Raw genomic sequence first — 22,700 nt, 5'->3', positions numbered from 1 at the left:
TGTGCTAGCAGAAGTCACCTATACGCGAAGCTCTGTACAACTTACTGTAAGGTATACCTACTCTCCCCTCCAGTTACTAGCGTGAATCACTTCAGTACCCACGGTAATAATACTACAGTGCCTCGCTAGCAGAAGTCACCTATACGCGAAGCTCTGTACAACTTACTGTAAGGTATACCTACTCTCCCCTCCAGTTACTAGCGTGAATCACTGTACCTTCAGTACCCACGGTAATAATACTACAGTGCCTCCCTCAGTACTTACCATTGGTAATTCGAAACGTTCTCAAGCTCTGTTATCTTCGAGAGTTGTTACGCCTAATAGTTATTTAGCTGAAACCTTCTGACTGTCCATTCTGGGCTGAATCTACGTAACATCATTCAAGGATAAAAGTTTTGGTTCTGAGTTCATTTCGAGCTTGAAGACTTGACGTAATTGCTAAGTTTAGAACTTGCGAGTATTTTTTTTTTACTTTCAATTTTATCCATTCAACCGTGTTTTTAACCAATTTGTTTTTCACCTCCTTTTAGTTCCTTTTATTCCTATCTAGTCTGGTTAAATTCTGGGAAAATGGGTAAGTATAATTTCATTTCATTCATTTTCTTTAAAAAATGTCCCCCTTGATAAGTATCAAAACTAAAACCTAAAACCCAGACAAAATTTCTGGTTCTGGTAAATATTAGGTACCACCTTCTTACTTTTTTTGGAGGGACTTAGGTACATGACTGAGCTTGAAAAGTTTTTCATGAGAAAGAATACCTACCTACATATCTATCGTTTTGGGCGTTCGGGTTATCAAACTTCTACTCCTACGCTACGTAAGAAAAATGGTAGGCGTTAAGAAATTTGCAAGATCTGGCACTAAAACCACAGATTGAATAACACATCAGAACTTACTTTGAGTGATGTCACTGATGTCATGAGCTAACATACCCATATCGGTCTTCTCTGCCCTCCCTCGTTCTAGCGGGGTCGTCCTTTGTCGTTATCCTCATTAGATCAGCACCAGATGGATATTTTTCGAGGCTGACATAAGTGATATTATGTTGAAATTTAATCCATTTCTTTTTCTTCTGCAGATTTTTCCTGGGCAAGCTTGTTCCTGGCGACAGTACTTTCACTTTGTGTAAGTAATTAAGTACATGTATATTGAATGGGCTAAGGAATAAAGTAAAGTTACGTATGGCTAAGTTAGTAGCTACTGACTTTAACACGTTGAATGCACCAGTTTCCAATGGTTTACTGAAGCAAGGTTCCGTGTGGTTGGTATCCGGGTAAGAGACCATCTCGGCCATCGCGTGCTGCTGGCTTTTACTAGATCCACACAGGCTGGCTGAGGTTAATTATTATTAGTAGGCGCGTATAGCTTGTCGCCGCGCCGAATGGAGGGTAAAACCCCCCTAACTAAATTTAATAATATTATTATTATTAGGTATTAGGTAGGTACCTATGGCTAGGTACGCGAAAGTTTACAAAACCTAAATCGTACGTAACACAGAAGGTACGACTGGACAGGTTCTTACGGAAACGGCCATAATAAACTAATTAGTGCCTAAACCACTTATGACCGGATGTTGTGGTTTCGTTGGTTGTGGAAGCAAATCGCTAACCACGAATTACGATAAAGACCGCACGCGATTTCCCTGCAAGTCCCTTATCTACCTCAAGAAATAGGTTATTTCTGGTATGTACTTATATTACTCCGGAGTCTTCACAGACCGCGAGGGTCCTTGACTTCCGACACCAGCCTTTTCCATTCTAGTCTGTCCTGGGCGATGTTCTGCCAATCTTGTGAATCTTGTCGGATTCCAATGGATTCAAGACATTCCCTGACACTACCCTCCCTATGTACTTACCTATATCTTTGAATATAATAATAAATTGGACACTGATCGTTCCTTTTTCAGGCATCAGTTCTGGGAGGAGACATGATGAGGAAGTCTATCGTGTTTGATAAGAAGACTCCAGGACTCTTCTATTGTCCTCTGAGCAAACCCACAGGTAAGATTAATTTTTAGCTAAATCCTCTTTAGGGGTGAGGGTGAGCACGACCAACGAGTCACGACTTTGGATCGGGTTCTGTTTTTTGGGTCACTAGGAAGCTATTTTTTAAAGAGGTTTGATAGAAGAGAGCCAGCCGCTCCGAGAACCTTACCTCTTTAAGGTCAGCCACTCACTATCAGGTAGACCTGACAGGTACGGCTGAAAAGGTCCGCCTGTCAGGTCCACCTGATAATGTGTGTCCTCATTAGGTATCAGGTGGACTTGGTCAGGTGCTGTCTAACTAAATTTAATATTATTATTAGCCATAGGTACCTACCTACCTACTATGGCCAGGTATGCGAAAGTTTACAAAACCTAAATCGTACACGTAACACAGAAGGTACGACTGGACAGGTTCTTACGGAAACGGCCATAATAAACTAATTATAGTGTCTAAACCACTTATGACCGGATGTTGTGGTTTCGTTGGTTGTGGAAGCAAATTACGATAAAGACCGCACGCGATTTCGCTGCAAGTCCCTTATCTACCTCAAGAAATAGGTTATTTCTGGTATGTACTTATACTTACTCCGGAGTCTTCACAGACCGCGAGGGTCCTTGACTTCCCACACCAGCCTTCTCCATTCTAGTCTGTCCTGGGCGATGTTCTGCCAATCTTGTCGGATTCCAATTTATTCAAGAGATTCCCTGACACCACCTTCCCTATGTACTTATATCTTTGAATAGGTATAATAATAAATTGGACACTGATCGTTCCTTTTCCAGGCATCAGTTCTGGGAGGAGACATGATGAGGAAGTCTATCGTGTTTGATAAGAAGACTCCAGGACTCTTCTATTGTCCTCTGAGCAAACCCACAGGTAAGATTAATTTTAGCTAAATCCTCTTTAAGGATGAGTTACGAGTAGGTATTAATTTCGAACGAGTCACAACTTTGGGTCGGGGTTGTTTTTTGGATCACTAGGAAGCCAGATGAGTTACGAGTAGGTATTAATTTCGAACGAGTCACAACTTTGGGTCGGGGTTGTTTTTTGGATCACTAGGAAGCCATTTTTTTTTTAAGAGGTTTGACAGGAGAAAGCCAGTCGCTCCGAGAACGAACCTTAGCTCTTTAAGGTCAGCCACTCACTATCAGGTAGACCTGACAGGTACGGCTGAAAAGGTCCGCCTGTCAGGTCTACCTGATTATGTGTGTCCTCATTAGGTATCAGGTAGACCTGATAGGCGGACTTGCTCAGGTGCTGTAAGGTCTACCTGATAGTGAGTGGCTGGCCTAAGATAAACTCCTCTCCGGCCGGGAATCGAACCCGTGACCTAACGCTCACAAGACAGTTGCGGAAGGAAATTACAGCTAGTCTATTACTTCCTCAGGTTTTGAGAAGCTGTACGTTCACTCCAAACCTTTGAAGAAGCTATGTGAGTTTGATGGCAAGCCACTGCCGGAGGATTACAAATCTGACTGCTGGAATGATGTGGATGAAACGGAGTATGCTTGCAAGGAGAAGCACAGGATTCTGGTAAGTGTGGCCTTGAAGAATAAGCTGACAGGATTCCGGCCCAGACCCCCACTCTTTAAAGGAATGTTGTGCTTTATGTACTTAGAAGATGACAAAGAAATACATTCTAGGTGAAGTCTTGAAATAGGTACGTCCTTACGTAGAAAACTTTAGGATTTTGTAAAGCAGTGGTTCCCCTCATCACCAACCCTTTTGGCATAGGGGTAGCCAGCATCTGATCTAGGGGGAAGAGCTTCGCGGAGCACGGGTGCTCCGGGGAGCACAGATTGAGAACCACTGCCCTAAAGGGTTTGTATTACCTTCCTAAATTAGGTACCTGAAGGGTTTGTAAAATTGATTTTTTTTTCTTTGTACACGACAGAAGTATATTTTTGGAAGATGATCAGCTCAGACATAGGTACCTACCTAATACATTTTTATTTCTTCTATCTGGAAAAAAAAATAAAAAAAAAAAAAAAAAAAAAAGACTGTGTTAAGCATACTTAAAAGCTTGTCACAAATGTCGTTTCCCGAATAATTCACCTTGATAAATTTTGACTTGATTTGGACTCAAACTATCAATCTCCAGCTCTGAAGTCCTATTAACCACTAGTTACACCACTGAGGAACTCGATACCCCGATACCAAAAGGGTTGTTATTGGGTTCCATGTTCCAAAATAAATATCATGTTACTAATCCTGAAACGAGTTAAAGCTCTCATCTGACCCTCAAGAAAAATGACTCGAAATTAGCCTTATTTTATGGTGACTCTTTTTTTTTAGTCATACGAAATTTCTCTTTGGACTAGTTTGGATGTAATGGCGCCACCACACCCGCTGCCAGTACAAACTAGACCAAGTCCAAAGAGAAATTTCGTATGAACTAATCCTGAAACGAGTTAAAGCTCTCATCTGACCCTCAAGAAAAATGACTCGAAATTAGCCTTATTTTATGGTGACTCTTTTTTTTTTAGTCATACGAAATTTCTCTTTGGACTAGTTTAGATGTAATGGCGCCACCACACCCGCTGCCAGTACAAACTAGACCAAGTCCAAAGAGAAATTTCGTATGTGTTAAGTTTAAGTAAAGAAAATAATACGTAATGTTAACATTGTTAACTTTTAACCTGTTAAACATTTTCATTCATTGTCATAAGGTCATAGGTTATTCTAGGGTAGGTTATAATAATAGACTCTAGAATGGAAGGTAACCACTAGGCGGTGTTAAAACCGGAGACATTCTCTACCACCCAACCCTTAGAGCTCTATTATTAGATGGTAATTTTTTTCGAGATTTATACCTAGATGTTATTGGATGATTTCGTATGAAAAAGTCACATAATAAAATACAGCTATTCTTCTCACCTCCCGCTACAGGCTCGTTGAGCATGCGCACAAACGCCTCCTGATTGTGCGAGATGAGTTCGAGGAGGGCAGGATTGGATTGGCCGATTTGCTGCAGGACCGTGGGCAAAAGTTCGGGGTTCTGCTGAACAACGGTGCGCATCTGTTGAAATTGGGGCTGCGTGCGTAAAAACGCCAGAGGATCCTCAGATTCTCCGCCTGGAAAATAATATCCAATGAACTTTTCAGAAAAGATACAGCAAGAAATTGGCCGACAATAAAGATGAGCCTAATCCGTTCGAAGAGGATTAAAAAAAAAACTTTCTCAGCCTCCTGAAAATACTATGGTTTGAATTGTACATTTTGACGTATTTCTTTCCGAGCATGATTTTTGTAGATTTTTTTACACCATTTTGCTGTTCTTGCTGGAGCTTCATTAGCTTGGTAGTGAGAGTCAAATTTCTACAAGGTTGTTCTTTTCTTTCATATTTTTATGTAGAATTAAGTAGGTACGATCAAGTTCGAAAGAGTGAACCTCTGCAGCGATCTAAAACTTTCGAAGAACCTTCAAACTTTATGATATTTCTAAATAATATCGAGCTGTTAGATTTTTAAAAATGCTAAAACTACCAACCGTAGGGGTTTACTCTTTCGAAGAAGACCTTCAGCATGCTGTTTTTAGATTTTTTTATTATTCTTTCAGTGTCCTCTTTTTTTCAGACACTCTGGCTTATTTTTTCAGTTCTCTTTTCTTCTTGGCTCTTGTGTACTTATTTTCATTTTTTTTTTACGATTTCTGCATTCTTAGCTTTACTGTCACTTTTTTGCGAACATGTACATGTACACCTATACCATTTCCTACAGGGCTGTGAACGTAGTTGGCAGTCACTGGGTAGTCTTCAGTATTTTTTGTTCAATGCTGCATTTTTTTTCTCTCTCTCATTATTTTGTACATGGGTTGTCATGTTTTTCCTCTTCTTTGCACCCCAAACACCCTTCTTCTATCATTTCATATTTATGTAGGGGTACATTTTTTCGAGTTGCACCTTCATTTAAAGTTCTCCTGGAAATATACTTATATCTATTCACTTTTATTTGTATCTTATACACATTTCTTCCTTCCTTTTTCTTTCGTTTATCCTTCTGCTTTTCCTTTTGCTTTCAAGGAAGGCACTTAATTTTTCCCCCGCTTCCCTCGCTTTCGTTCAGTTTTCCCTATAATTGAACCCTTCAAGTATTGTGGTATGTACTGCATTTATTTTAAGTTGAAACGTTTTTTTAATCATTTTAGGTAAAAACCCCAGTTTTGGCAAAAGAAGACATGATTAAAATAACAATGTGCTGAACTCAGCCAAAAATTTGGTACCATGTAACAATCAGTCAAGCTTTCACAATAAAATGATACAGAAATGAGGAATAAAAAAAAATAAATAAAAAAAAAATGCTGGTAAAGTTTTCATTCTTGGACCAGAAAATAAACTTAGAAGCCCTGTAGTGACTTTAAAAGGGGCTTGGTGTACAATTAAAATCCTATTATATTTCCCATAATATTATTCTTTATCTATTAATATTTGACGATTGTATTTCACAGATGAGGTTGGGCAGTGCAGCTAATGGAACTGACTACGTCAAACCAGACCGAACCATCAAGAAAGTCAAGGCAGTCAAGAAAATCAAAAGAAAGCAAGGATAACTCCGTCAAGATCAAGCCCGACTATGACTTTGTACCAAGAATAGAAAAAGTTAACATTGTTAACTTTAAGTAAAGAAAATAATACGTAATGTTAACATTGTTAACTTTTAACCTGTTAAACATTTTCATTCATTGTCATAAGGTCGTAGGTTATTCTAGGGCAGGTTATAATAATAGACTCTAGAATGGAAGGTAACCACTAAGCGATGTTAAACCGGAGACATTCTCTACCACCCAACCCTTAGAGCTCTATTATTAGATGGTCATTTTTTTCGAGATTTATACCTAGATGTTATTGGATAGCTATTTTTTTTCGAGTCATAGATGTTTTAACGACTGTCTTGAAAACATTGTTTCCGATATAGATGGTTATTTTTGGCGCCCTTTTTAAAAAAATATGAGGGCAGTACAAATGGGCATCTATTTCCAAAAGGGCACTTGTTAAAATGTCTATGTTTAATCACTGAATCATGTAATAAAGCTAACAATAAATTATTCATTTGACTGTAGTCCAGGTTGCATAAACAGAGTTTAAGGAAAAACCATGTAAACATGAGTTTCAAACTACAGTAAATTAACAGGTAAGATTAATTTTTAGCTAAATCCTCTCTAGGGGTGAGGGTGAGCACGACTAACGAGTCACGACTTTGGGTCGGGGTTCTGTTTTTTGGGTCACTAGGAAGCTATTTTTTTTAAAGAGGTTTGATAGGAGAAAGCCAGTCGCTTCGAGATTGAACCTTATCTGTTTAAGGCCAGCCACTCAGTATCAGGTAGACCTGACAGGTACGGCTGAAAAGGTCCGCCTGTCAGGTCTACCTGATAATGTGTGTCCTCATTAGGTATCAGGTAGACCTGACAGGTACGGCTGAAAAGGTCCGCCTGTCAGGTCTACCTGATAATGTGTGTCCTCATTAGGTATTAGGTGGACTTGCTCAGGTGCTGTCAGGTCTACCTGATAGTGAGTGGCTGGCCTAAGATAAACTCCTCTCCGACCGGGAATCGAACCCGTGACCTAACGCTCACAAAGCGGTTGCGAAAGGAAATTACAGCTAGTCTATTAGAGAGAAGAGGAAGAAAGAGGAGAGAGAGAGAGAGAGAGAGGAGGAGGAGGAGGAGGAGGAGCAGGAGAAGAAGAGAACGGACAGAAAGAGAGAGATAGAGAGAGAGAGCGGGAGAGGGAGAGGAAGAGATATAGAGAGGGAGAGAGAACGAGAAAGAGAGAGGCATAGAAATTGTTCAGTACTTAAGTAAGAACAAAGATCGTAAGTCGTAACTTTATTTCAAGTTGGATAATGGATAAGAAGTTATAGTTTTGGGCCTTTTGTGCGGATGACGAAACCACGACTTACCTACCTACTTAAGTAAGCTACTTAATAGCTGATGGAAGAATAGATAATTGTCCTCATTTACTCGGCATTACTGATGAATACTATCGAGTTCCTCTACTTTTAGCAGAATTTAAGCTTTACATTGTTAAGTAAGAACAAAGATCGTAAGTCGTAACTTTATTTCAAGTTGGATAATGGATAAGAAGTTATAGTTTTGGGCCTTTTGTGCCGATGACGAAACCACGACTTACCTACCTACTTAAGTAAGCTACTTAATAGCTGATGCTGCTGATGGAAGAATAGATAATTGTCCTCATTTACTCGGCATTACTTATGAATACTATCGAGTTCCTCTACTTTTAGCAGAATTTAAGCTTTATTATTTACCTACATTTAGGTACTTAAATGAAATCTTCAGGTTAAATTCCATATTTCAGTTGGAATTCGAACCCGTGTCATCTCATTTACCAGGCGATTTTGTTAACTAATCGCGTTAACTTCATACCTATTCCATATTTCAGTTGGAATTCGAACCCGTGTCATCTCATTTACCAGGCGATTTTGTTAACTAATCGCGTTAACTTCATACCTACCTAGTTGCCTATTATTTTTAACACCAATATTCTTCTTTATCCTACAAAGCCCCCACTCTTCAAGTCTTCACTCCTTACTCAACTAAGACATCAAATAGGATGAAAGTCATATTTTTGAGAAAAACCTACGATTTTATTAATTATATTATAATTATTATTTAAACTCAAAAGTCTGCCTAGATCATGCATTTAAAAATTCCAAGGCCAACAATACCATTTTATTTAAATGAATTACTCACCTGTCAGATGTGGCTGTTGCTGGCCTTGTGGCCTCCGATTCTTGACCCGCAGGTTGTGTTGGGTCACTTGGGCCTGAGTAGGGGGCAGGTGTGGGCTTTGGTTTGGATAACATTACTACAATAAATTTACTCTCATCGATATTGTATTCACTCAGAGCTTGGTCATCTGACAAAATTTTACCTGCAAATCAAAGAGAAACTGTATCAGAGATAGGGGAAAAATGGCCTAATAGTAAAAAAGTCTGACACTTGTAACAACAACATGATGGCTTTTGAGTGCAGGAGACTTTGGCTCATAACCCAGAATACCCATAGTAAAATTATACTCAAGTCTCACCCCAGCAGTATAAATGAGGGTGGTTGTCTTCTGTGGTCACGTGTCTTTTGGATTAATTTGTTAGCAAAATGAAACTTGTCCCTTCTCTTTGAGAATACTTGGCTAGTTTTACATAATTGGGTAAGTTCTTGGTGTATTACCAATGAATATTATATTTACCTGCATATATGAGCTTTTGATACTCAGCAAGATATTCACTACCTTTCTCTGATTGGATTTTTTCTTTTAGTTGTTTCACCTGGGAGAAAAAGCAAAAATTCCACATTAATTTCATAGTCCATATTGTTTTTTTCACATTAATAGATAAGAGATAAGTGACAATATAACATAACAGGTAGGCATTCATGGTTGACCTGACTCATGATGTCATCAGATTAAAGAAAAGATGTGAAAATTCCAAAGAGTATGAGGTATGAATCAACTTATTCTGCTGTCACTAAAAAAATGACTCATCATGATGATTTTCATAATTAAATTTTTTTAATTGGGTAAATTCCAAGTCAAGGATGGCATAGGTACAACTACAACATTAAATAGTTCAGTCAATGAATGTGGTCTTCTCACTAGGGTTCACTTCTACTTTCTACTATCAAACTGGGATTTGAACCCAGCACCTCCAGGTTGCAATTCAATGCTCTGAACCTCTGAGCCACAGAGGTGAATCCATTCAGACTAGGTGCATAGGGACCAAGGCTAAAGGGTTGTAGGTTAGGGTGATCAAAATTTCCTATACAAGAGCATGAAGATCACTGAGGAAGAAAAAGGCCAGAGTTTGAATAGGTAGAAAGGGATGTCACTTTGATTCTAATATTTTCCATTCTCTCCTAATGTGTTTCTCCCCATATACATTTCTCTTGTTCCCTCTCCCATCACTCTCTTTCTCTCTCTCCCTCCCTTCCTCTCTCCCTTTCCCTCTATTTCACTCTCCTTCTTTATCTTCCTATTTGAAATCCACACTATTGAAAAACAATCTTCTCGACCTGGTTAAAAAAACTACATTTAAAAAAAAAAAATATATTCGAAATTGGTCATTATGTAAATATGTAGTAGGTAGTTGGGATTGCTATTTGTTTCATAAGACCATCCACAAACTGTGGAGCTCAGGAAGGTATCTACCGACCTACGAAGTGAGAGCGAAAGAGGGGAGAGAGAGAGAGAAAGAGAAATAGAGAAGATAGATATACCTAGTCATTAATCATTTCGTCTCAAAATGCTGAAAAGTCTATCCCCCCTCCCACTTCCCCTCTCACTCTCTCGCTCCGAAACCGAAAAGTTAAGTGAGAATGAGAAAGCTATAGAGAGATGGATAGACAACTATAGAGAGGGAGAGAGAGGAACAGCTGGAGCAAGAGAGAGAGGAACAGCTGGAGCAAGAGAGAGAGGGGAGGGAGGGCTAAATATTTTTGCCCGCATATTATCTAGCTAACCCATGTGTGTTTGAGAGAGATAGGAGGAGGAGGAGGAGGAGGAGGAGGAGGAGGAAGAAAATAATGATAAGATAGAGAGAGAAACCTCTGGACACGCGGAAAATTGATGATGTAAGGTAATACGGTGGTTAACTAACGTACAATATCTCTGAAGCTAGAAATATAGGCCCAGTATTGCGTGTGGAAAACCCATTAGGCAGATGGTGGTAAAATCGGACCGAAAACAATACTTGCCTTTTTCCGGTGGGTCACTCGTAGAGTGTTAGGATAAGGAAAATGCGGAGATCCCATTTTTTAATTTCCTTATTTTGAAAGAGGTTTGATAGAGGGAACTTTAACTGCCAAGGTCTTATCTTCCCGAAAGCTAAGAGAGAGACGAAAGCCGTCTACTCCGTCTAGTCTAGGCACAGAATTTGTGACTACAAAATTTCTTCCAGATGGATTGGTTAATTGGTTTAGAGTTTAAGTTTAAAATGCTTAAGATGGTTCACGTCTTGAATCCGTCAGTATTTTTTATTTTATATACCTACTTATGTAGGGTATTTAGAGTTTAAGTTTAAAATGCTTAAGATGGTTCACGTCTTGAATCCGTCAGTATTTTTTATTTTATATACCTACTTATGTAGGGTATGTATTTATATTTTTTTACCGTTTCACACTTCCACTGTGTACCTACTTGGGCAGAGTAGCAAAAAAGCAATAACGGACTGCCTGAACACACTGATCCCCACCAATTTCAAAATAAAATCCACTATAAAATCCCGCACCATTCGAGTATTGAGTGTGAAAGCTGCCGAAGCTTTTCGAAATGATTTTTTTTGTTGAAATTTGAAAAAGGGGGAAAAAAACAATTTCAAAATAAAATCCACTATAAAATCCCGCACCATTCGAGTATTGAGTGTGAAAGCTGCCGAAGCTTTTCGAAATGATTTTTTTGTTGAAATTTGAAAAAGGGGGGAAAAAAAAAGGACTGGAAAAAGAGAAAATGAGGAGAAAGAGATGGGAAAGGGATCGGAGAGCAGAACACACAAAAGTTATAATTTTATTTTTCTGTGTTTTCGAACATGGAATTTTTATTTGTAATTTTCCCGAAAAAAAAGAGGAGAAATTTTTACTTTTTTTTGTGTGTGTGTGTGTTTTTCTGTGGAAACGACATTTTTATTTTTAACAATAAAATTATTTGCTGGTAACCGAAAATTTCACAATGTTTTTTCCTTAAAATAGAAATATAATATGTATAGAAAAATGAAGAGCTCATTCCTAAAGGGGATTTAGCTAAAATGTTTAGCGCAATTATTTGAATTTTTGTGAGAGGTGGTCACTAAGCAGGTCTATTATGTCACAACTTTGGTGCTCACTGCAGCATTGTAGGATTTTCCCAATATCTTAATAATCCTAAAATCCAATGTTTACCTACCATATGCTGGCACTGGTCACTATGCGCATTTATATATCATAGCTACTCATTTTCCTCACGAGGCTGAGTGGGCCCTGCAACAGCCAGTCACAGTACCATCACCAACACCTCTCCCTCTTCCTCTTGCTAGACCAGGTGGCTCTACACTTTTGCTTACTACACCTCTACCTCTTCCTGTACATCCAGATGGGACACTGTTTGCTGCCATTGATCTGAAATGTTTAAATTTATATTATTAGAATTTGAGATGATAAGACCTTAGCAGTTACAGTTCCCTCTGTCAACAACCTCTTTAAAAAATGTACCTATAATTAAATGTTATCACTTTTATGGTTGCCATCTGACACAATGGTACATTTTTTTTCTGTATGCTATGTATTTGGCCACAACTGACTTATACTTAATGAGTTAATGAGTTTTTATCTGATAGAAGATAGAGGTATGTCACTAACAAATGCTGATAGGAGATGGGACTTGTACCAGAGGGGCTGTTTCTGTTTCCCTTCATCAGGTAAGTTACCGAGAAGGAACTCCCCACTTTTAGTGTTAAAAACTGGGACTTGTACCAGAGGGGCTGTTTCTGTTTCCCTTCATCAGGTAAGTTACCGAGAAGGAACTCCCCACTTTTAGTGTTAAAAACTTAGGTTTCTTAGTGACTATTTGACTAAAGGAAATCTTGTTCTGAGGAGGTAATAGTTTTCGTTGTAGCAGAAAAGAACCATCCAAGGGGGAATTATTGCCTTAAGGATGGTTCTTTTTGGAGTAATGCTGTCCAATTATTAACCGAGCGTAGTGAGGTTTTTGTTTTAACTCGATCGTTCTGCATTTGGCTAAGATGTTTGTTAACGTTTAAGCAATGTGCTAGCAGAAGTCACCTATACGCGAAGCTCTGTACAACTTACTGTAAGGTATACCTACTCTCCCCTCCAGTTACTAGCGTGAATCACTGTACCTTCAGTACCCACGGTAATAAGTAATAATACTACAGTGCCTCAGTACTTACCATTGGTAATTCCAGACGTTCTCAAGCTCTGTTATCTTCGAGAGTTGTTACGCCTAATAGTTATTTAGCTGAAACCTTCTGACTGTCCATTCTGGGCTGAATCTACGTAACGTCATTCAAGGATAAAAGTTTTGGTGCTGAGTTCATTTCGAGCTTGAAGACTTGACGTAATTGCTAAGTTTAGAACTTGCGAGTATTTTTTTTTTACTTTCAATTTTATCCATTCAACCGTGTTTTTAACCAATTTGTTTTTCACCTCCTTTTAGTTCCTTTTATTCCTATCTAGTCTGGTTAAATTCTGGGAAAATGGGTAAGTACCTATAATTTCATTTCATTCATTTTCTTAAAAAAAAAAAAAAATGTCCCCCTTGATAAGTAGGTATCAAACCTAAAACCCAGACAAGATTTCTGGTTCTGGTAAATAACAGGTACCTCTGTACCTTCTTATTTTTTTTGGAGGGACTTAGGTACATGACTGAGCTTGAAAAGTTTTTCATGAGAAAGAATACCCAACATATCGTTTTGGGCGTTTGGGTTATCAAACTTCTACTCCCACGCTACGTATGAAAAATGGTAGGCGTTAAGAAATTTGCAAGATCTGGCACTAAAACCACAGATTGAATAACACATCAGAACTTACTTTGAGTGATGTCACTGATGTCATGAGCTAACATACCCATATCGGTCTTCTCTGCCCTCCCTCGTTCTAGCGGGGTCGTCCTTTGTCGTTATCCTCATTAGATCAGCACCAGATGGATATTTTTCGAGGCTGACATAAGTGATATTATGTTGAAATTTAATCCATTTCTTTTTCTTCTGCAGATTTTTCCTGGGCAAGCTTGTTCCTGGCGACAGTACTTTCACTTTGTGTAAGTAATTAAGTACATGTATATTGAATGGGCTAAGGAATAAAGTAAAGTTACGTATGGCTAAGTTAGTAGCTACTGACTTTAACACGTTGAATGCACCAGTTTCCAATGGTTTACTGAAGCAAGGTTCCGTGTGGTTGGTATCCGGGTAAGAGACCATCTCGGCCATCGCGTGCTGCTGGCTTTTACTAGATCCACACAGGCTGGCTGAGGGAGTTAAAGATTTATACAAGAACTTTATTATATAATAGTAGAACTTCATATATTTGCATCCAATTCAATATGAAAGTTATAATTTTTTAATAATAAAATTATTTTAAAAACTTTATTTGCACTACAGATTGTAGAGGTCATTACTGCCAGGTGATAAATTTAAATCCCATACTTACTATGGGACCTATACTAAGCAGATATAAATGAACTTTTAGTTGTAAGAGTGAACAATGTTCTTTATAATTTCTGAATTCATAATAAAACTCAGTCTAAACGAAAAATTCGAGACTCTCTATTTTTTTGATGTTGGGAGATGTGTAATGTCAGTTGTGAAGCATATTAGAACCAACAATTTTATAAAAAATAAGGTCTTATTACATTATGGGTTGTGCTAAGATCAAACTATAATATCTAGATTCTAGGTACATACAATGAATTTATTCGATTTTTTCAAAAATTGTCAGACTGATGAACTGAACTGAACAAATTTAATATATTTTGAACAATAGAAAAACATGTAAGATAATCCCTAAGCTAATACAAACTTCTTCGGGATGATTCTTCTTCTTTATTTTATTTTCTTCGCTATGAAAGAGGATACACATAGAAAATAGGGATTATTAAACCACCTAACACCGTATCTATCCAGTTCAGAGATTTGACTCTCAAACTGGTACAGGTAGTCTTTTTACATTAGCAGTTTAAAACCGCTAGAATTTACAAGTGGTAGATTTGAACTTTTTAATATGGTACCTTTAGGAAATTCAGGTTTTTAAAACTACAATATTTTACTATGTAAAAATGTAGTTAACATACAAAAAGTAAAATGGTTATTCAAAAATAATAATATTACACAATAAAAAATATGGTCATTTATTTTGACAGGGGCTAATTTTGTGTACCTTACCTACGAACCGCATTTGTTTCCTATTGTTTACTTTTTAATTCTAAAGTATATGAACTTCAGCCTAAACAAAGGGTACTTAAGAAAAGGCGCCAACTTTTCCAAGTCTAAAATAATAGGCAATTTTTTCCCTTCTCTCCTATTTAAACGATTTTTTCTCCTTTCCCAATTAAAACATTTTAATGAATTTACAAAATAGAGAATTTAGAATTATTCAGCGTATATAAAGTGGTTAACAGCAGAGCGTTCCGACAGCACTTTCCCCTTTCCAGAATTCCTTTTTCCCTTTTAAAGAGGATTTTCCCGTCTCTCTAATACTAGTCGTCCATGCTTTGGGATAGAAGAAAATTGGCGGCTAGGTTTTCATTTTTCTCGCACGCGAAGTACGCCTGAATGACAAGGTGTTCCGGAAATCCAAGTGCTTTCAACTGAAAAATCAAATGAAATATTTTCCATCAACTTCGAGTGTCTTTTTCCCTTTGGTGTCTTTCCCATCAAAATTTTTCAATAAAACCAATGATTGTAAACGAGGGTAATCCATTTTATAAATGTTACGGTAGCGGTATCATGATGACCGAAAATCTGAAAACTTCTCTTCTCCCATCAGTGAAATCTCTCATTAAGTCGTTGGTGAAATCCACCATGAACCTCAGTGTAATAAAGTGGTTTTGTTTTATTTAAAAAAAAAAAAAAAAAAAAAAACAAAAAACAACTTTCCCCTAATGAACTTTTGTGTTTATGTAAACGCGGCTTGATGACCACAACATGACGGTTACGGCGGCAAAATTTGAATTTTCAAATTTAAAATTTCAACTTTCATTTTCATAAATGCGTAGTCTGTAGTGGCGATGGCGTAGCCTTCGATCATGGCGTAGCGGCCCTAGCGTAGCGTACTTGCGTAGTCGTAGTGCGATTTGAGCGTGTTGTGTGAGTACCTACGTGCTACGTAATGTGACTGCTGTGCGTGAGTACGTGTGAAATTCGAAATCCTTAGGTATCACTTTTCCTTGAAAAAAAGTAATAAAAATCAGTTTAATTTTAGTGCTGTGTAACAATCTCGTTCCATTGGATTACCTACCTACCTACCTACCGTGTCTTCCATTACACCCAGTCATCCATCAGAACACAGCTAGTCTATTACTTCCTCAGGTTTTGAGAAGCTGTACGTTCACTCCAAACCTTTGAAGAAGCTATGTGAGTTTGATGGCAAGCCATTGCCGGAGGATTACAAATCTGACTGCTGGAATGATGTGGATGAAACTGAGTATGCTTGCAAGGAGAAGCATAGGATTCTGGTAAGTGTGTTCGAAACAATGAGGTAATAGGTTTCATGCCCAGGCCGCCATTCTTGAAACAAATGCTGTTGTGCTTTAGATTCTGAACTAAGTATGTAAATAGGTACAAAAGGTACTTTAGAAGTAGCAAGTAAATAAATTCTAGACGAAGTCCTGAAATAGACACGTCCCGTAGTCGCTTATGTACAGACCCTTTGGATTCCGTAAAGCAGTGGTTCCCCTCATCACCAACCCATTTGGCATGGGGGTAGCCAGCATCTGATCTAGGGGGAAGAGCTTCGCGGAGCACAGATTGAGAACCACTGCCCTAAAGAGTTTGTATTATCTTCCTAGATTATAATTATAACCTCCTAACCCTAAAAAATTGCGATTTTTTTTTTTCTTTTTTTGTGAACGACAGAAGTGTTTTCGGAAGATAATCAGCTCAGACATAAAACATTTTTTCTAGGCAACTAACCAAAAATTTAAATAATGTGACCATTTTTTGTGTTTCTTTCCAATGAACTTTTCAGAAAAGATACAGCAAGAAATTGGCCGACAATAAAGATGAGCCTAATCCGTTCGAAGAGGATTAAAAAAAAAAACCTTTCTCAGCCTCCTGAAAATACTATGGTTTGAATTGTACATTTTGACGTATTTCTTTTCGAGCATGATTTTTGTAGATTTTTTTCCACCATTTTGCTGTTCTTGCTGGAGCTTCATTAGCTTGGTAGTGAGAGTCAAATTTCTGCAAGGTTGTTCTTTTCTTTCATATCTTTTATGTAGAATTAAGTAGGTACGATCTTGTTCGAAAGAGTGAACTTCTGCAGCGATCTAAAACTTTCGAAGAACCTTCAAACTTTATGATATTTCTAAATAATATCGAACTGTTAGATTTTTAAAAATGCTAAAACTACCAACCGTAGGGGTTTACTCTTTCGAAGAAGACCTTCAGCATGCTGTTTTTAGAGTTAGATTTTTAAAAATGCTAAAACTACCAACCGTAGGGGTTTACTCTTTCGAAGAAGACCTTCAGCATGCTGTTTTTAGATTTTTTTTATTATTCTTTCAGTGTCCTCTTTTTTTCAGACACTCTGGCTTATTTTTTCAGTTCTCTTTTCTTCTTGGCTCTTGTGTACTTATTTTCATTTTTTTTTTACGATTTCTGCATTCTTAGCTTTACTGTCACTTTTTTGCGAACATGTACATGTACACCTATACCATTTCCTACAGGGCTGTGAACGTAGTTGGCAGTCACTGGGTAGTCTTCAGTATTTTTTGTTCAATGCTGCAACCTATACCATTTCCTACAGGGCTGTGAACGTAGTTGGCAGTCACTGGGTAGTCTTCAGTATTTTTTGTTCAATGCTGCATTTTTTTTTCTCTCTCTCATTATTTTGTACATGGGTTGTCATGTTTTTCCTCTTCTTTGCACCCCAAACACCCTTCTTCTATCATTTCATATTTATGTAGGGGTACATTTTTTCGAGTTGCACCTTCATTTAAAGTTCTCCTGGAAATATACTTATATCTATTCACTTTTATTTGTATCTTATACACATTTCTTCCTTCCTTTTTCTTTCGTTTATCCTTCTGCTTTTCCTTTTGCTTTCAAGGAAGGCACTTAATTTTTCCCCCGCTTCCCTCGCTTTATCTATTACTTTCGTTCAGTTTTCCCTATAATTGAACCCTTCAAGTATTGTGGTATGTACTGCATTTATTTTAAGTTGAAACGTTTTTTTAATCATTTTAGGTAAAAACCCCAGTTTTGGCAAAAGAAGACATGATTAAAATAACAATGTGCTGAACTCAGCCAAAAATTTGATACCATGTAACAATCAGTCAAGCTTTCACAATAAAATGATACAGAAATGAGGAATAAAAAAAAAAATGCTGGTAAAGTTTTCATTCTTGGATCAGAAAATAATCTTAGAAGCCCTGTAGTGACTTCAAAAAAAAAAAAAAAAAAAAAAAAAAAATGCTGGTAAAGTTTTAATTCTTGGACCAGAAAATAATCTTAGAAGCCCTGTAGTGACTTCAAAAGGGGCTTGGTGTACAATTAAAATCCTATTATATTTCCCATAATATTATTCTTTATCTATTGAACAAAGTGTACCTACCTAATATTTGACGATTGTATTTTACAGATGAGGTTGGGCAGTGCAGCTAATGGAACTGACTTCGTCAAACCAGACCGAACCATCAAGAAAGTAAAGGCAATCAAGAAAATCAAAAGAAAGCAAGGATAACTCCGTCAAAATCAAGCCTGACTATGACTTTGTACCAAGAATAGAAAAAGTTAACATTGTTAACTTTAAGAAGTAAAGAAAATAATACGTAATGTTAATATTGTTCACTTTTAACCTGTTAAATATTTTCATTCATTGTCATAAGGTCGTAGATTATTCTAGGGCAGGTTATAATAATAGACTCTAGAATGGAAGGTAACCACTAAGCGATGTTAAAACCGGAGACATTCTCTACTACCCAACCCTTAGAGCTCTATTATTAGATGGTCATTTTTTTTCGAGATTCATACCTAGATGTTATTGGATGGCTATTTTTTTTCGAGTCATGTCATAGATGTTTTAACGACTGTCTTGAAAACATTGTTTCCGATATAGATGGTTATTTTTGGTGCCCTTTTTAAAAAATATGAGGGCAGTACAAATGGGCATCTATTTCCAAAAGGGCACTTGTTAAAATGTCTAAGTTTAATCACTGAATCATGTAATAAAGCTAACAATAAATTATTAATTTGACTGTAGTCCAGGTTGCATAAACAGAGTTTAAGGAAAAACCATGCAAACATGAGTTTCAAACTACAGTAAATTATTATGTACTTATTAACTAACACCTACCAAAAATTTTGTGTTTTTCTTTCTCATATCTTTTTCGAAAGGATTTTTTTCTTCTTTCTAAAAAAGACGATAGAAAAATCTCCAAAAGTCTAACTAGGACTAGGAAATAAAACAAACGGCTTTATTTTTTAAAATTCACAGGAGAACTTTTAATTGGTAAATTAATTGAAGGAAAAATAATTTTCAAATCATCTCTCACAATGTTTCTTCCGTTTTAATCCTAGTTACATTACTTATCAGTCTTTAAACAAAAAACACCATTGTAGATTAGACATTTTTGGGGGGAGGGGAAAAAAAGAAAACAAGATAAATTTAAAGGAGTTAAAGATTTATACAAGAACTTTATTATATAATAGTAGAACTTCATATATTTGCATCCAATTCAATATGAAAGTTATAATTTTTAATTATAAAATTATTTTGAAAACTTTATTTGCACTACAGATTGTAGAGGTCATTACTGCCAGGTGATAAATTAAAATCCCATACTATGGGACCTATACTAAGCAGATATAAATGAACTTTTAGTTGTAAGAGTGAACAATGTTCTTGTTCAATGTTCAATGTATAATTTCTGAATTCATAATAAAACTCGGTCTAAACGAAAAATTCGAGACTCTCTATTTTTTTGATGTTGGGAGATGTATAATGTCAGTTGTGAAGCATATTAGAACCAACAATTTTATAAAAAAATAAGGTCTTATTACATTATGGGTTGTGCTAAGATCAAACTATAATATCTAGATTCTAGGTACATACAATGAATTTATTTGATTTTCTCAAAAATTGTCAGAGTGATGAAAGAGGATACGAAATAAGGTCTTATTACATTATGGGTTGTGCTAAGATCAAACTATAATATCTAGATTCTAGGTACATACAATGAATTTATTCGATTTTCTCAAAAATTGTCAGACTGATGAAAGAGGATACACATAGAAAATAGAAATTATTAAACCACCTAACACCGTATCTATCCATTTCAGAGATTTGACTCTCAAACTGGTACAGGTAGTCTTTTTACATTAGCAGTTTAAAACCGCTAGAATTTACAAGTGGTAGATTTGAACTTTTTAAAATGGTACCTTTAGGAAATTCAGATTTTTAAAACTACAATATTTTACTATGTAAAAATGTAGTTAACATACAAAAAGTAAAATGGTTATTCAAAAATAATAATATTACACGATAAAAAACATGGTCATTTATTTTGACAGGGGCTAATTTTGTGTGCCTTACCTACGAACCGCATTTGTTTCCTATTGTTTACTTTTTAATTCTAAAGTATATGAACTTCAGCCAAAACAAAGGGTACTTAAGAAAAGGTGCCAACTTTTCCAAGTCTAAAATAATAGGCAATTTTTTCCCTTCTCTCCTATTTAAACGATTTTTTCTCCTTTCCCAATTAAAACATTTTAATGAATTTACAAAATAGAGAATTTAGAATTATTCAGCGTATATAAAGTGGTTAACAGCAGAGCGTTCCGACAGCACTTTCCCCTTTCCAGAATTCCTTTTTCCCTTTTAAAGAGGATTTTCCCGTCTCTCTAATACTAGTCGTCCATGCTTTGGGATAGAAGAAAATTGGCGGCTAGGTTTTCATTTTTCTCGCACGCGAAGTACGCCTGAATGACAAGGTGTTCCGGAAATCCAAGTGCTTTCAACTGAAAAATCAAATGAAATATTTTCCATCAACTTCGAGCGTCTTTTTCCCTTTGGTGTCTTTCCCATCAACATTTTTCAATAAAACCAATGATTGTAAACGAGGGTAATCCATTTTGTAAATGTTACGGTAGCGGTATCATGATGACCGAAAATCTGAAAACTTCTCTTCTCCCATCAGTGAAAATCTCTCATTAAGTCGTTGGTGAAATCCACCATGAACCTCAGTGTAATAAAGTGGTTTCAGAACTTACCAAAACTGTTTACAACGTCTGTATTCCAAGTTGATTAGTTAACCAAGATGATAGAGCAATTTTTTTCCATTGAAAACCGCCTCAGTTCATCGTCATGCCTCCGTAAAAAACGTAAAAAATCAAATGCAGAAAAATCGGAAACGAAAAAAGAAACAAAAATCCAAAATGTCTCTTGTTGATGAAATGAAAACAGCTGATTTGATTTTACTGTTCGCGTGTTGTACTACCGTTCAAATGGCGTGCATATTGCGTTTCTGATTTGAAGGCGTTTTGTATTAAACGTTTCTGTTTTAATGTTTTATATTATTTTCCGTTTTTCACGTCAAATTTAACCAACTCTTGTGACAGAGGATGTCCTTCTTCACATTATCAATAGGTATCTAAGAAAACCGCCAAAACTTTGGGTTTGATAAAAAAAAACAACTTTCCCTTAATGAACTTTTGTGTTCGTGTAAACGCGGCTTGATTACCACAACATGACGGTTACGGCGGCAAAATTTGAATTTTGAAATTTAAAATTTCAACTTTCATAAATGCGTAGTGGCGTAGCCTTCTAGCCTTCGATTATGGCGTAGCAGGCGTAGCGTACTTGCGTAGTCGTAGTGCGATTTGAGCGTGTTGTGTGAGTACGTGCTACGTAATGTGACTGCTGTGCGTGAGTGCGTGTGAAATTCGAAAAATCGAAACCCTTATCACTTTTCCTTGAAAAATAAAAAATATAAAAATCAGTTTAATTTTAGTGCTGTGTAATCTGTGTAACAATCTCGTTCCATTGGATTACCTACCTACCGTGTCTTCCATTAGGTACACCCAGTCATCCATCAGAACAGGAGGAATGGAGGATTCGAGGAAACGACAGATAAAACGATTCCGTTGTGGGAGATGGGAGGACACTGTAAACTACTGTGAAGCAATAACGGTGGAGGCTGCAGCTGACAGTAAATCAACAGTAGGTAAGTGAAGCAAAGAATTTTGGTTTTGGCTTTGGCTTTAATGAAATGTCTAGCTAATTACCCATACCTATACCGCTATACCCTAGCCTAGTCCCTACCCAAAAGGCTTTCCATGTCGGATATTCTGTCTGTTCTGTTATGTTGGCAAATGGAGGGGTGCCAGACCTCAAGTCCACTTTTACTGACATAGTCTCTTAATAGTTTTCCCAAAAATGGACTGAAGTCTTCTTTATAATAATTGATCCCTCCAACTATTCAAATAGTTTTCCTAATGTTCTTAAGTGCTAGAGAATCTAGAGATGGTGCTCAAATCCTAATTTTTGCGGGAGGACACTGTAAACTACTGTGAAGCAATAACGGTGGAGGCTGCAGCTGACAGTAAATCAACAGTAGGTAAGTGAAGCAAAGAATTGGTTTTGGCTTTGGCTTTAATGAAATGTCTAGTTAATTACCCATACCTATACCCTAGCCTAGTCCCTACCCAAAACGCTTTCCATGTCGGATATTCTGTCTGTTCTGTTATGTTGGCAAATGGAGGGGTGCCAGACCTCAGGTCCACTTTTACTGACATACCTAGTCTCTTAGTTTTCCCAAAAATGGACTGAAGTCTTCTTTATAATAATTGATCCCTCCAACTATTCAAATAGTGTTCCTAATGTTCTTAAGTGCTAGAGATGGTGCTCAAATCCTAAGTTTTGTTCCCTGTTACCCTGTACATGTACAGTGTACAATCTTTCATTTTCTCTCCCTCCCTCCTGCCCTCTCTCTCTCTCTCTCCCCCTCTCTCTCTCTCTCTTCTTTTCTCTCTGGCTTTCTCTGTCGCTCTATGT

The 22,700-nt window shown here is 37.0% G+C and overlaps 2 protein-coding genes across 6 annotated transcripts in view; one reads left to right on the top strand and one right to left on the bottom strand.

Annotated features, from left to right (window-relative positions):
* Nucleotides 1–240: 240 nt before the first annotated feature.
* Nucleotides 241–20,581, top strand: LOC103514302. 4 transcript variants are annotated; one of them, XM_026827330.1, is made up of 5 exons: nucleotides 241–574; nucleotides 1,080–1,126; nucleotides 1,908–2,001; nucleotides 3,375–3,520; nucleotides 6,435–7,065. In XM_026827330.1, exons 1-5 carry the CDS (start codon nucleotides 571–573, stop codon nucleotides 6,534–6,536), a joined length of 393 nt encoding a protein of 130 aa, XP_026683131.1. In that variant the 5' UTR covers nucleotides 241–570; the 3' UTR covers nucleotides 6,537–7,065. The 4 variants fall into 4 exon arrangements, 3 of the variants coding, with proteins under 3 accessions (XP_026683131.1, XP_026683129.1, XP_026683130.1); XR_003392912.1 differs by lacking the exons at nucleotides 241–574; nucleotides 1,080–1,126; nucleotides 1,908–2,001; nucleotides 3,375–3,520; nucleotides 6,435–7,065 and adding exons at nucleotides 2,755–2,863; nucleotides 16,016–16,161; nucleotides 18,288–19,698; nucleotides 19,821–20,581; XM_026827328.1 differs by lacking the exons at nucleotides 241–574; nucleotides 1,080–1,126; nucleotides 1,908–2,001 and adding an exon at nucleotides 2,739–2,863.
* The window catches only part of LOC103514305 (UV excision repair protein RAD23 homolog B), a 20,563-nt gene continuing 6,533 nt past the window's right edge, over nucleotides 8,671–22,700 (bottom strand). For both annotated transcript variants that reach the window (XM_026827327.1, XM_026827326.1), the window contains exons 2-3: nucleotides 9,193–9,271; nucleotides 8,671–8,877 (exon numbers count right to left, since the gene is read on the bottom strand). In XM_026827327.1, the coding sequence (XP_026683128.1) occupies nucleotides 8,693–8,877; nucleotides 9,193–9,271 (264 nt within the window). In that variant the 3' untranslated portion in view covers nucleotides 8,671–8,692. The remainder of the gene's footprint in view (nucleotides 8,878–9,192; nucleotides 9,272–22,700) is intronic.

This window comes from Diaphorina citri, unplaced genomic scaffold (genome assembly GCF_000475195.1).
Source record: "Diaphorina citri unplaced genomic scaffold, Diaci psyllid genome assembly version 1.1 scaffold1121, whole genome shotgun sequence".
Classification (NCBI taxonomy): domain Eukaryota; kingdom Metazoa; phylum Arthropoda; class Insecta; order Hemiptera; family Psyllidae; genus Diaphorina; species Diaphorina citri.
The sequence above is the reverse complement of the archived record's forward strand: the minus strand, read 5'-3'. Positions and strand labels throughout refer to the sequence as shown.

Bases quoted from the DNA above. Each gene is read 5' to 3' on its own strand.
- LOC103514302 (XM_026827330.1), top strand. The intron at 2,002-3,374 runs GTAAGATTAATT...TTACTTCCTCAG, and splicing joins TCCTCTGAGCAAACCCACAG to GTTTTGAGAAGCTGTACGTT. The intron at 3,521-6,434 runs GTAAGTGTGGCC...TGTATTTCACAG, and splicing joins AGGAGAAGCACAGGATTCTG to ATGAGGTTGGGCAGTGCAGC.